The 13977-nt window shown below is 41.1% G+C and overlaps 2 protein-coding genes across 2 annotated transcripts; both read left to right on the top strand.

Moving 5' to 3' along the window:
- Positions 1-790: 790 nt before the first annotated feature.
- Positions 791-2293, top strand: LOC122027594 (peroxidase 3-like). Its single transcript, XM_042586581.1, has 4 exons — positions 791-1035; positions 1135-1326; positions 1498-1660; positions 1762-2293. Exons 1-4 carry the CDS (start codon positions 811-813, stop codon positions 2175-2177), a joined length of 996 nt encoding a protein of 331 aa, XP_042442515.1. The 5' UTR covers positions 791-810; the 3' UTR covers positions 2178-2293.
- A 349-nt stretch (positions 2294-2642) lies between these two features.
- LOC122026115 (BTB/POZ domain-containing protein At3g22104-like) lies at positions 2643-5640 on the top strand. The gene is made up of 3 exons (XM_042584758.1): positions 2643-3048; positions 3621-4733; positions 4838-5640. Exons 1-3 carry the CDS (start codon positions 2995-2997, stop codon positions 5279-5281), a joined length of 1611 nt encoding a protein of 536 aa, XP_042440692.1. The 5' UTR covers positions 2643-2994; the 3' UTR covers positions 5282-5640.
- The last annotated feature ends 8337 nt before the right edge of the window (positions 5641-13977 follow it).

Genomic DNA, 13977 nt, shown 5'->3' with positions numbered 1-13977 from the left:
GTATTTTAAAATTATAAAGATAAAATATTGTGCAATGCTACTCTAAATTCCTTCGATTGCCCATGTTAAGGTGTTACTAATTTGATGATACCATAGCATTGTCTATGGACATGCTATTAGAAGAATTGGTGAAAATATTAATAGAAAGTTGCTTTATGATCCTTGAATGATGCTTGTTAAGTATCACTATAAGTCCTTAAAATAAGAATAAATCATTCTGAAATCTAAAACTAAATTTAATTTTATAGAGAATGAGAATGATCGAGCAAAAGCATTACAAGTGCTTTTGTTGAGTAGGTTAGCTAATACATTACATATATATATATTGCACTTCACATGCAAATTGGCCTACTATTTGTGGAGAGTCATGTTTTAATATTTCTCCATATGATTAATTTAGCACTGGCTTTATTAGATGGTATCGCATACAAAACAAGAGAGAAGCTGATAACAGTGTTAGGTCAATTAAATGATGAAAACATCCATAAAAATACTACTTTAGAATGGAAGTTAGTGGTAATGTAAGCACATGACAAGCTATAATATCATATTTCTACAAGGAAAATTGTCTCACCCAGTCAGACTGAAGAATCAAGCATAAACAAACACAACAAATTAGCTTTGCCCTGTAAAGTTCTTAAACTAATCAACGCTTGAGCACAAGTGTGATAAGTGATCATTAACCTTCCTGCTCACAAAAATATTAATTCCACGTTTGAACTTGAAAATGAAAAGTGCCAGCTTATAAATATGCATAAGCATTACGTTCTTCCAAGCAAGAAGACTGAAGGATAAAACCTTTGATAAGTCATGGAAAGCAAAATGGGGAGCATGGGAGCTAAGTGTCTTGTGATCGTATGTGTTATGGTGTGCTCATTGTGCCGTGTCAAGTCAGATCTTGAGTTGGGTTTCTACGATAAGAGTTGCCCAAATGCTGAGAAGATCATACAAGATTATGTCAAGAAGCACATACCAAATGCACCTTCTTTTGCAGCTGCTCTTCTCAGGATGCACTTCCACGACTGCTTTGTCAGGGTATGTAGTTATCATATCGATCAAACTGAGGAGTAAGTCTAGGAATGCCATAGATATTACGAGTAGAAGTTTAGTGTTATATATTGTTCATTTTGTCAGGGTTGCGATGCTTCTGTGCTGATAAACTCCACCACAAATAACAAAGCAGAGAAAGCAGCATTGCCAAACCAATCCCTTCGTGGATTTGATTTTCTTGATAGAGTGAAGAGCATAGTGGAAGCTGAATGCCCAGGGGTTGTTTCCTGTGCAGATATCATTGCCTTGGTAGCAAGAGATGCAGTTGTGGTCATTGTAAGTAACTAAAGCATCCTTGAATTCATATACAATTCATCATCAGTATAATTTAGCATGATGTTATGCTTGATTAGTATAACTTTTTAAGTAACAATACATTTTGTTTCCTATCGGACTTCTATGAAAAAAAGAAATGATTAACTTGTTTCAAGTCTTTCACCACATTAGGGAGGTCCTTATTGGCATGTTCCAACTGGACGCAGAGATGGTTTGATCTCAAAGTCCAGAGAAGCATCAAATGAACTCCCAGCACCAACATTCAATTTCAGTGCTCTTCAAGCATCATTTGCTAGCAAAGGGCTGAATCTTTTAGATTTAGTTGTTTTGTCAGGTACTTGACCAAATTTTCTGTATTCAAGGTGCAGTCTTTTCCCCTCCTTTGCTTTCTTTTGGGCAAAGATATAAGAGGTGCCGATCTTCACATCATTGTAGGGGCTCACACTATCGGAGTCTCTCATTGCCAAGCATTCAGTAACAGGCTTTACAATTTCACTGGTAACGGCGACCAAGATCCTTCTCTGGATAGCTTCTATGCTGCCAATCTGAAAAAGAACAAGTGCAAGACCGCGAACGATACGACGACGATCGTTGAGATGGATCCTGGTAGCTTCAGAACCTTCGATCTAGGATACTATAAACACCTGCTCCAGAGAAGAGGACTCTTCCAATCTGATGCAGCTCTAAGCACAACTCCTGCCACCAAGTCGGCCATCATTCAGTTGCTTAACGACCCCCTTGAAGTGTTCTTCAAAGAATTTGCGTTGTCCATGGAGAAGATGGGAAGGATTGGAATAAAAACAGGATCTGCAGGTGAGATAAGGAAGCACTGTGCTCTAGTCAATCACTAAAATTGCTCAACTCCAGCTGAATTACTTTTCGTTTCAATTTGGAATTTTGATGTGCTGTGGGAGACACTTTGTTTTCTCCAGTGTATTCATGCATTCATGCGGTAATAAATTCAAGCTTCAGGTGTGTTTTCTGTTTGTGGAAACCTTAAAACTGCAACCGTAGGCAGGCCATGCTGCATAGCTGATAATTAATCGTTGGATACATGCACATCGCTTATAACGAAGTGGGCCAATTACAGCCACAAAAGCTATAATCATAAATTTGAGCTTGGGCTCTTTAGAGCGGAGCCCGACAATACAATAACAGAGATGTAAACACTGAGAAAAAAGCTGAACACTATGGATCCACCACTTATGCTGACCCAGTTACAGTGCAGCTTCCAACCCAATGCTTTTTCTTGCGTAATTGACCGACACGAATAAGAATTCGCTTTAGGAAACTTCATAAGTGCACAATGAGTTGGTTTTGTTGGTATACCATTTGGCAGGGACGAGAGAGAGCGCGAGGAATATGCAGCAAAGATTTCATGTGGAAGAGGTGAAAGGGATGAGCATTCTACAGCGATGCTAAAAATGGGAGATGTCAAGAGCTATATCAACACTTGCCTCGGTCTCTTCTGGTTCTCTTTTCTTCGCCTCCTCTTTTTGTAACTGAGCAGCGAAACTACTCTCTCCAGTCTCCCCTGCTCCTTCTCCTTTCTGCCTTCCACTGATCCCTTCATCTTCCTCGTCATTGTAGTTCCTTTTTACCATACTTCTTTTGTCGAAGTTTCTCGTCACTGCGATTCTCACGAGTCCGAATCCTCAAGCATCGGCCATGCGTTATCTCGAAGTCGACGTCGATGGCCAAGAGACTTTCCTGGTCGATAAGGTGCGTGAACTTGATTACTTGTAAGTTTCTTTTCTAGTAAACATTAGTCTTCTCCGACGAACAGTCGACGCTTGGTGTTATTTCGACTCGATTTTTTTAGCTCCCTTCAATCGCGTTCTCCATGATCTCTTCGTTTTCATGTACAATTCATCTTCACCATTTTCTTCTTGGCGAAGATTCGTTCATCTTCACCATTTGTTGGCAAGCCGTTGGCTCTCTCTCTCTTCTGCCTCATTAATGGAGGCTTCAAGTGAGCAGTTAATGCTTTAGTCATTTATTTCTTTTCCTTTCACCTTTTTTTCATGAGCAAAAACAAAATAGGGTTTCAATGTCGAAATTATTGCTTCCGTTTTCGAGGGAATGATTCCTGTCGTTGCTTTTTCATTATGCTCATTCAAAGCGCCTAGTTACACCTTCCTTTCTTTTCCGCATTGAACAATGAACCAATGGAAGGACTCTTCATTCCCCCACTAGACCGCCTCCTTCAATCCTTGAATTTAATGCTTTTAGATTCCGTTTATTTATATCTTCACGGTTTAGTCCATTGGTCTAAGCTGATTAATGGATCACAGGAAGTACTCTCATCGTTCTGCGGCAAGCTAAGAAACTTAAGCAACAAAGCTTTAACCGCTTCACCAACAAAACCCCTCAAAATTGCAATGACTGACTTCCCTGGAGGATCAGAGGCATTTGAGCTAATGGCAAAGTTCTGCTACAACAGTGGCAGAGCTCAAATGATAACATCCCACAGCACTTGCCTTCTGCACTCTGTTGCGCACTTCATGGACATGAGTGATGGTGTTTCTGCCTCCACTAACAACTTGCTTGAGTTGACAGAGAAATCTCTGGCGGGACTCCCTTACTGGTCATGGCCTGAGATCATGCACGCTTTGAAGCAATGCGAAGACACTTTTCCAGTTTCGGTTTCTTCGGGGCTGCTGGATCGAGTGTTGGAATCCGCTGTTAGTAGAATCACAGCAGTAGCTGATGCTAGCCCGTCAGGTTCATCTCCTGAAAGCTCAGCGCTAAGATTGTCAGTTGATTCAAGAAGCACAATTAGCGCGAAGAACAGCTCCCACCGAGCTTGGTGGTTCGAGGATATTCTGAGCTTGAGCCCAGACGTGATAAAAAAGATCATCAGCAGCATGGTTTTGCAGAAGGTAGATCATGTACTGGTCAGTAAGTTCCTCATGCATTATCTAAAGAATGCAGCGTCCAGTTCCTCGTGTAACAAGAAAAGGGCTGCCGAAATTAGCATAGAACTGCTCTACTCTCTTGATGGAGGCAGCTCGGTGTCTTGCAAGGGCCTGTTTGATGTTCTCAGGGTCTCAGCATCCTTGAAACTTAGCAAGGACTGCCAAATTAAATTGGAGAGCATGATAGGCAGAAAATTTGACCATGCAACATTAGATAGTTTACTGATTCCAGCTCCTGCAGGGATGGATTGTCTCTATGACGTCAGTCTAATCTTAAGGTTCTTGAAGTGTTTTCTTAGCACAAGAAAAGTTAGAGAATCAATAGCTCGATTGAAGCAAGCAGCAAAGTTGATGGACTCTTACTTGGCTGAGATCGCCCCTGATTTTTCTTTGAAGCCTCCAATGTTTCTGTCACTTGCCACAGCTCTACCTGATGAAGCAAGAGATTCCCATGATTCAATTTACCGAGCAATCGACATGTATCTTGAGGTATCTTTTCGTAATTTTTTTTTTCTTTTTTCAATAATTAGTTTGGTTTGGTGTATAACATATTCTTTCAGCAAATAGATAATTCTTGTTCACAAAATACTTAGGTTCATACTCAACTACTGGAAGAAGAGAAGACAAAGCTATTTTGTGCCATAAACTATGAGAAGCTCTCATCCGAATCCTGCAAGAACCTGGCGAAGAACTCAAAATTCCCCTCAAGAACAATAATCAGAGCTCTCATTTCTCAACAAAGAAAGCTCAGGAGCCTTCTGAAGGAGACCAGCCAATTGAAAGAACCATCGCCGGAGCGAAATCAGAGCAAGAAAAAACAGTTGAGCAGTGATGATCAGCAGGTCATTCTTTATGCGAAAAACCTTGAGATTTCCAGCGAGAACAAGAGGCTCAAGTCTCAGCTTCAAGGAATGCAATGGAAGATGACAGAGTTGGAGAAGATTTGCAAGAAGATGCAAGCGCAGATGGAGAAGGCCATGAAATTGAGAAGAGTTAGTCCAAGTGGATCCAAGTCACTACCCAGGCTTTGCTCCTGATCTCACTCAGATCCATGGAGCCCACACAATTTTGTACACATGTTATTGGTCCTTAGATCGTGTTCCACCAGAATCTGAGATTTTTCTTGATTTTGTTCCTCCTGTAAAGCTGGTTGAGGGCATTACCTTTAACAGAGGGAAAAGAGAAGTGGTTGGGTTCATCTCCTTTGAGCAATGAGAGGTCAATTTGTGCAGCTACTTACATGTTCTTCTGCTCTTTCTTTAATCATTGTTGTCCATAGTACTCGAACCTTTTTGTTAGGAGAGGCCTCTTTACAGGTCTTGGATGTGGTCTCTGTCTGCTAGTGTTGTCCGAATCTAATATTCAGAAAAAGGAATTCCAAGAGCAAAGTCTGTAATCTCTCGTATAAGCAATCCATCAATTGCAGTAAACATACTAAATCATCTGCTGTCACTTTTCTGGAGATTAACATCCAGCATGGTATTAAACGATTAATAGAGGATCCATTAATGGAGGAAGGGGATCTCAGTTCACAGAGCTCGAGTCGAGGAAAGCGGCAAAGGATACACTTGAGGTCGTGTGAGATGACACAGGACCCAACATTGTCAACACATTTACAGTGGAGTGGAGGGATGTGCACTGCACGCCATTGCAATTTGCAAAGTGATAGACAAGCAAAAGCAGAGATTAGAACCACCATAAGCTTCCTGGCATTATCTTTGCTTCTGATCTGGACTTACTGTTTGGTTTGACTCGTTTGATAGATTGTATATTTTAGTTAGAATTCCGAGCTTCCATGAGTAAATTTCCATTGTCAGGGAACAGAGAAGTGACAGAGCAAGCATGCATGCATGATGCATCTAGTCGCGGTAGAGTGGCCCAGAGCCACTATGGAGTAAAATTTGCTCTTTTAAGCTTAAATTCATAATCGTAATGTAATAATATTAAAAATTCCATTTGGATTGAGAGATTTTTGAACTATCATTTAAATAAATTGAGCTTGTACTAAGAAGAAGGCTTATTATACATAAATTACAAGATAAAAAACAGTCTTAATCGATACTGAAGAGTAATAAACTTGATGAATAAAATAAGATAGTCAATGGGTGGGAATCTGTGAAGAATCTGTGTCACATAAACAAGGATAAAAACACCGTTGCTTGAAAGGTGAGGAAATTAAAGACTCATGGGGTTTGATGAACTGAGAGAGATGGAGTTAAGAAAGTTATGGGCAATTAAGTTATCATGCATCGAGACGAAGAGATGACGTAAACAGCACAACATTGGCCTTGTGTTTCTCTCCTTGCGGAATCATTTCCATTTGTTTTTTAAATTTTGTTGGCATTATTTATTAGTGTTTTATTTTTAGGTCCTCTTGTCCTTGCTTTGTTCATGTTTCCCATGAGGCTTTCTATTAAATTTGTGTAAGAGTTGTCTGAGATTGGAATCGAGTCCGGTTGGTGGACTTTGCACCTCCCTTTGCACCTCCGTTCACTGCGCTCGAGACAAAAGGAGGTTGGGAGAAAATGGTTGATTAATCAAGGATTTTGGTGAAAAGAATGTTTAAAGGGATTAAGATAAGAGACTTGGAATCTTGTTTGGGCTTTCTTTAATCTTAATTAGTTTCGAGGTAGTGTTTTGATGTTTGTATTTTGAATTGGGCAATTTACTATATCATCCATTAAACTTTAAAAAATACTCAAAACTTACATTTCCTATTTTTAAGTTGAACTGAACTAAATCTTCTCTCCTCTATATGAAAAAAGTATATATATATAGAGAGATAAATGTTCTCTTGTGGTGTAATTCTTGTGGTTTGGTGCGGTAAAGATGATTTGACATTCCACGTCAAAGCTAAAAAAAAAAAAAACGTGGCATCATCTCTCTTCTCGTCTTCTTCGCCGACCTCGCCAAACCACTGACTGCCGACCTTCCACTGGACGCCCGACCACCGTCGGCCGGATCGCGGCCGGATTCCGGTCAGATGGCGGCCGGAATCCGGCCGTTTCGTGGCCAAAATCTGCCGCAACGCTAGCAGACACAGCGCCGCCGATTCTGGCCGCGATCCGGCCGGAATCCAATCGCGGTCCGGCCGAAATCCGGTCGCAACAGGACGCTGCGGACAAAGCCGTGCGGACCGCTGCGGACATGCCCTCCTGATCGGTCACCAGTCCGATCAGGGAACCTCCTGATCGGTCTCTGGACCGATCAGGGAACCTCCTGATCGGTCTGTAGACCGATCAGAAAAGAATCGGCAGCGCTGCTAGCGTTTTCGGCAGATTTTGGCCACGAAACGGCCGGATTCCGGCCGCCATCTGGCCGGAATCCGGCCGCGATTCGGCCGACGGTGGCCGGGCGTCCAGTGGAAGGTTGGCAGTCGATGGTTTGGCGAGGTCGGTGAAGAAGACGAGAAGAGAGATGATGCCGCATTTTTTTTTTTTTTGGCTTTGATGTGGAATGCCAAATCATCTCTATCGCATCAAACCGCAAGAATTGTACCGCAGGATATATATATATATATATATATATAATATCAAAATTAAATGCCGTTTTGAGTATTCTTTTAAATTGAATGCATGCGTGATCTAATAAGTTACTCGGATTAATTGTCATTACCTCGATTCAATTGTTACAACAAAAATTCTGTTCCTTAATATCTCATCAGTGAATAAATGGTTTTAACGTTAACATCTTGTTGTTTGGAGTTGTAAAACTATCCAACTCTTCGTATTGATCCTAATTATCTTCGAACAAATTTAACTAAAAACAAGCCCCCGGTAAAAACCAAATCCTATCCAAAAACAAACTAAATAACTCAAAAATAGAGTATATTTAGGTATTGTTCTTGCCATCTTTGATGTTGACTGATACGGTGAGTATTAAAAATTGTCACGAAAATAAAAGGGATCAAAATGACATATTGAGTTAGGTCAAAATCAAGAAAAGTTAATAGTCATCTCCCAGAATAAAGTCGCCCAATAAGCCTACCTAGACTAGGATCGCCCAGCTGGCCTACCCAGACCCAGACCAAGCTGCCCGGTAAGCCTACCCAAACTAGAGTCGCTCGGCAAGCTTACCCAGACCAAGGTTGCCCCGCATGCCTACTCAGACCCAAACCAAGGCTGCTCAACAGGCCTACCTAGACCAGGGTCGCTCAGCAGGCCTATCCAGGCCAAGATCGCCCAGCAGGCCTACCCAGACTAGGGTCATCTGACACTATTTCAGGCCTACCTAGATCAGGACCGCCTGATACTATTCCAGGCCTACCCAAATTAGGGTCGCCCGACACTATTCCAAGCCTATACAGACCAGGGCTGCCTGATTCGACCGGTCGACCTGCCAAGGTCGACTTGATTGTTTGACCTGACTGGCCAACCGACCGATCGACCGACCATTCTTCTTAAAACAACCAACCTTCCTAGTAGAGCAAAGTCAAGTCAACCAGTCTACCTAACATAACTTCCGACGGGCCAACCTTTTTGACCTGACAGAACATCTGATTGACCATTTTTCTTGGGCGAGTAGATCATCTACCGGCCAGTCTTCCTGGCCGAGCAGAACAGAACTAAGTTAATTCATTAGAAGTTCATTAGACTGTTGAGCCCATGACAGGGGTAACATGACCTTTGACATCTTTGTCTAGATAGAATTCTCTTATACCTAGAAAAGGGTAGCATGACCCTCTAACGCCTACACAGAGGTAACCTTACCATCTGACATCTTTTGTCTTAACATGCTCCTCTTATAAAGAGTCTTGCCCTGCATGCTAAAAAAGGGAGGAAAAAGAAAAAGAACAAGGAGAGAAAGGAAGGACAAAAGGAAAAAAAAAAAAAAAAAAGAGACCCCTTAGTGTATTAATTATTTTATCATTTATACTCCTATACTATTCATCCTCTTCGTACAGGACATCACCGGAAACTAACTGGAGTCGTTGCGACCAACATTGCAACCATTTCATCGATCTACTAGAGGACGCCCTCTGGGTCAGGGTACGTTTCTGAGGCTTATTCTTCGTACATTTTGTTACTCCACCATTGAGCTTGCTCCTTATATATTTTTGGGACCATCCTCAAGCATCGGCGTGCAAGGCCGAGGGCAAGCCCTGTCTATTTGTAGATTCTTCCAGCGAAGGGGACAGCTCACCCTCTCCTCCTAGTTTCTAGTTCGAAATTTCCTCACAATCAACACTAGCACCACTTCACCGGCATCCAACTCTTCTCAGCTTCCGGACGGGATCATTGACTATATCGTTGAACAACAAGGGAGGGGCGACTGTCGGGAATGCTTGCTAATCCTGTCTAGAAACGATGAAGATTGCATGTAACGACCCGGCCCCTCGACCCCTTGGGCGACCCAATTGGCGGCCCCTCGGCGGTCCCTTGGGCGGCCCAACTGACGGCCCAACTGGCGACCCCTTATGTCGTCGACCGACGACCCTCGACCGTGTCGTTACTCACTAGGTCTCTCCACCCCTGACCAGTGGATTTTTGCTTTCCCTAGGATTCGAACTCTAGACCTCCAGGCTAAGACTAGAGTTTATGAATCCTGGTAGCCAAGTGAGCGTCACTCACTTAGCTACCAGGATTTATAAATTCTAGTAATTAGCCTGGAAATCTAGAGTTCGAATTCTGGGGAAGGCAAAATTCCATTGGTCAGGGGTGGGAAGACCTAGTGAGTAACGACACGGTCGAGGGTCGTCTGTCGACGACATAAGATGTCGCCAGTTGGGCTGTCAGTTGGGCCGCCCAAGGGACCGCCGAGGGGCCGCCAGTTGGGCCGCCCAAGGGGCCTAGGGGTCGGGTCGTTATAATAAAAAGGCGCCTTTTTATTGTAACGACCAGGCCTCTCGGCCCCTTGGGTGGCCCAACTAGCGGCCCATTTGGCGGCCCCTTGGGCGGCCCATTCCACTCACTTGCCTACCAGGATTCATAAACTCTAGTACTTAGCTTGGAGGTCTAGAGTTTGAATCCTGGGGAAGGAAAAAATCCACTGGACGACACGGCCGAGGGTCGTCAGTCGACGACATAAGGGGTCGCCAGTTGAGCCGCCTAAGGGACTGCTAAGGGGCCGCCAGTTGGGCCGCCCAAGGGGTTGCCAAAGGGCCGCCAAATGGGTCGCCAGTTGGGCGCACAAGGGGTCGAGGGGTCGGGTCGCCTTTTTATTGTAACGACCCGGCCACTCGGCCCCTTGTGCGGCCCATTTGGCGGTCAAACTCTAGTACTTGTTGGATCGTGAAACGTCGATAGAGGGGGGGGTGAATATCGATTCGAAAAACAACGAGTATAAAAGAGTTAAGCGCAGCGGAAATAAAATAGCTTAGACAGATGAACACGATGTTTTTTACTTCGTTCGGAGCCTGTGACGACTCCTACTCGAAGGCCCGTACTCCTTGAGTACTTTCGTTGGGCAATCACTAGAAGTTTGAATATTATTACAATTTAAAGTACAGAAGTGCTAATGAAAATAAAACAAATACCGAAAAGAATTAAATACGAGGAAAAGAGCGTATTGTCGGATCTTCGTTAGCGTCGCAGGAGCGCAGAGCAGTAGAGCAAGCAGTCTAAGAGTTCTGAGTTGATTCTGATCTCTGCCTCAACCCCATCTTTTATATGAAGCTCGGGGCGCCCTGGATCCCTTCCAGGCGCCCTGGTGAGACGTGGCAAGTCCAACCAGCGAGCTCCAAGTGGCGACGCGCGGTCAGGATAATTTTTGCCTCCAGGGCGCCCGGGTGCCTCCAGGGCGCCCGGGTGCCTCCCGGGCGCCCGGACCACCTTTTTCCAGCGAACAACTTTCCTGCAAAACAAGGTTAGTCCGAGACAAATAGATCCTGTGAAATAAAGTGTTTAGCACAGTTTATGAGTTTAGTATAAGAAGTATGACTTAGCAAAACAGAGTATGACCTAGATTCCGTCTTTCCGAGATCGGAATCTAGTCACGATCTCGACTTAGATATACGAAATGGATCTAAGCCGGATCGACGCCTAATGTTCCCTTCCCGGGAACGCATCCTCGCAGTCACTCCCCTCCAGTGACTTACCTTACTTACTTGTCAGACATCCGGTCAGCCCTTCGACCCGTCTGGACTTCTCGTCAACTATCCGGTCAGCCCGTCGACCTAGCTGGTCTTCTCGCCAAGAGTCCGGTCAGCCCGTCGACCCGCTTGGACTTCTCGCCAGCTATCCAGTCAGCCCGTCGACCTAGCTGGGCTTCGTGCCAGACATCCGGTCAGCCCGTCGACCTGTCTGGACTCTCCTGCACACTCGATCAGAGTGTTTAGACAACAACAGACTAACTTAACCTGATTTATCATTCATCAAAACCTGGGTTAAATCGTTAGTGCTAACCGCACCAACAATCTCCCCATTTTTGATGGAATGACAACCTGGTTAAGTTAGTGAAAACATATGCAAGAAACAACATGCATTTATGTGGTTTTAAAGTTAGTTTGTATTTTCAAGTTGGTCAAATTGGTTTAGCTAACTTAACCACCTAACTCTCCCCCTTTGACATTCATCAAAAAAAATATGGATTAAGTAAACATCAACATAGACTTGAGACAAAGTAAGAAATAATGTCAAGTTAATCTGGGGGAGTTAAACTTTTGAAAAAAAAGCATTAGCTGTTTAGAAAAATAGCTAAGTTAGATAGTCTGATTTTCAAACATAATTGTATAAGTTCTAAATTTCAATATCAAGTTTAAATTTTCAAAACAAGTTTCAACTTTGAAATACTTTTCAAACATAAGTTTACAAATTCAAAATTCTAAAACTAAGTTTTAGATTTAAGGAAACAATCAGTTTTAAAACTTTGAAATTTATTTTTCAACAAAAAGATTCACTTTTCAAAATTAAGGAAAAATGATTTTGTAAACTTAAGTTTTTTTTTAAAAAAAAAACTAATTTTCATAATTTTCAATATCAAAGCAATTTTTACAACTAATTTAAATCAAATTGTCAAAATTAAGTAAAATCAAATTTTAAGAACTAGATTTTTAAATTCAATTTTCAAAACTAAGTTAAATCTAATTTTCAAAATCAATTTTCAATAAAAAGTAAAACCCAATTCTTAGAAGCAACTTAGTTTTATAAGAGTTAGTTTTCAAAAATAGGTTTAAGAAATTTTTTAAGAAAACATTTTTCAATACGAACATAAAATGTTGAAAGTATTTGCTAAAAATATTCAAAGTAGAATAATTTTTAAAACAAAGGAGTTTTCAAAATAATTTTGTAAAATTCTTTTTCAGAAATTTTCAAAAATAAGTTGAGTTTAAACTTTTGATGAAAAAATAAGTTTAAAATTCAATTTGAAAAACTGAAGTAGTTTTATATCTCCCCCTGAATCTGACATTAAATCAAATGTCTAACCAGTTTGTTACTGACTGATTTATCATAAGATAGCAGCTTTCACTTGGTTAGTCAAGTTAAGTTCAACCTTAACTTGATTAATGTATATTTTGTATTTAACGCCCAGACTTATTTCGATGCACTGAAATAAGCATCTTAAGTCTTAGGCAATTGACCTATACATCTCACCCCTTTCTATGTTCGTCAAACACAAGCAAGGTAAGCCTAGGGTTTTGGTGAGATGTTCAAAACTAGTCCTATGGGTACATGCTTTCTAAGGATTTTAAACTAGTCTAAGGCTAAAAATTCATTTAAAAATCTAAAAATAGGAAAGTTTTGAAAACGAAATATGTTTTAACCTATAATTTGAGAATAACCATTTTTGAAAATATTTTTGAAATTCAAAACTCCTAGTCTATTAGACACATTCCTAGTTTTCTACGTAAATGGCTAAATTCATTTTCAGGGAGTGGTTTAGTGAATATGTCAGCTAAGTTTGACTTGGACTCAACATATTTGAGCTCAATGTCACCCTTAGTAACATGATCCCTGATAAAGTGGTGCCTGATTTTAATGTGTTTAGTTCTTGAATGATGCACTGGATTTTTTGTTAAATTTATTGAGCTAATATTGTCAATTAAAACTTTTACATTTGTGATTTTTAAGTTGAAATATTTTAAGGTGTGCATCATCCATAATAATTGGGCTACACATTCTCCTATGGCTATGTATTCTGACTCAGTTGTAGATAGTGCAACACAATGTTGCTTTCTACTAAACCAGCTAACAAGTGATGGCCCTAGTAGTTGACATCCACCACTTGTGCTTTTGCGGTCTAATTTGCATCCAGCATAATCTGAATCAAAATATCCTATTAATTCAAAGTCACTGGTCCTAGGATACCAAATTTCTACGTTTGTTGTTCCCTTAAGATATCTAAAAATCCTTTTGACTTGAGTCAAATGGGATTCTTTAGCACAGGTTTGGTATCTTGCACACATACTAACTGCAAATGAGATATCAGGTCGGCTTGCAGTTAAGTAGAGTAGACTGCCTATTGCACTTCTATAATACTTTAGATCTACTGGTTTTCCATTTGGGTCATTGTCTAAGATTGTGTTTACTGCCATGGGTGTTTTTATTTCTTTTGTATTTTCCATTCCGAATTTTTTAAGTAATTCTTTAGTGTATTTATGTTGATAAATGTAATTTCCTTCATTTGTTTGTTTAATTTGTAATCCTAGAAAATATGTCAATTTTCCTACTAAACTCATTTCAAATTCTTGTTCCATTAGGTTGATAAATTCTTCTAAAAAGTCTGAGTTAGTTGAACCAAATATTATATCATCTACATATATTTGTGCTATAAATATGTCATTTTTTAGTAATTT

This window comes from Zingiber officinale, chromosome 10A (assembly GCF_018446385.1).
Source record: "Zingiber officinale cultivar Zhangliang chromosome 10A, Zo_v1.1, whole genome shotgun sequence".
NCBI lineage: Eukaryota > Viridiplantae > Streptophyta > Magnoliopsida > Zingiberales > Zingiberaceae > Zingiber > Zingiber officinale.
Note: the sequence above shows the minus strand (reverse complement) of the source record. Positions and strands in the feature narration are given on the sequence as shown.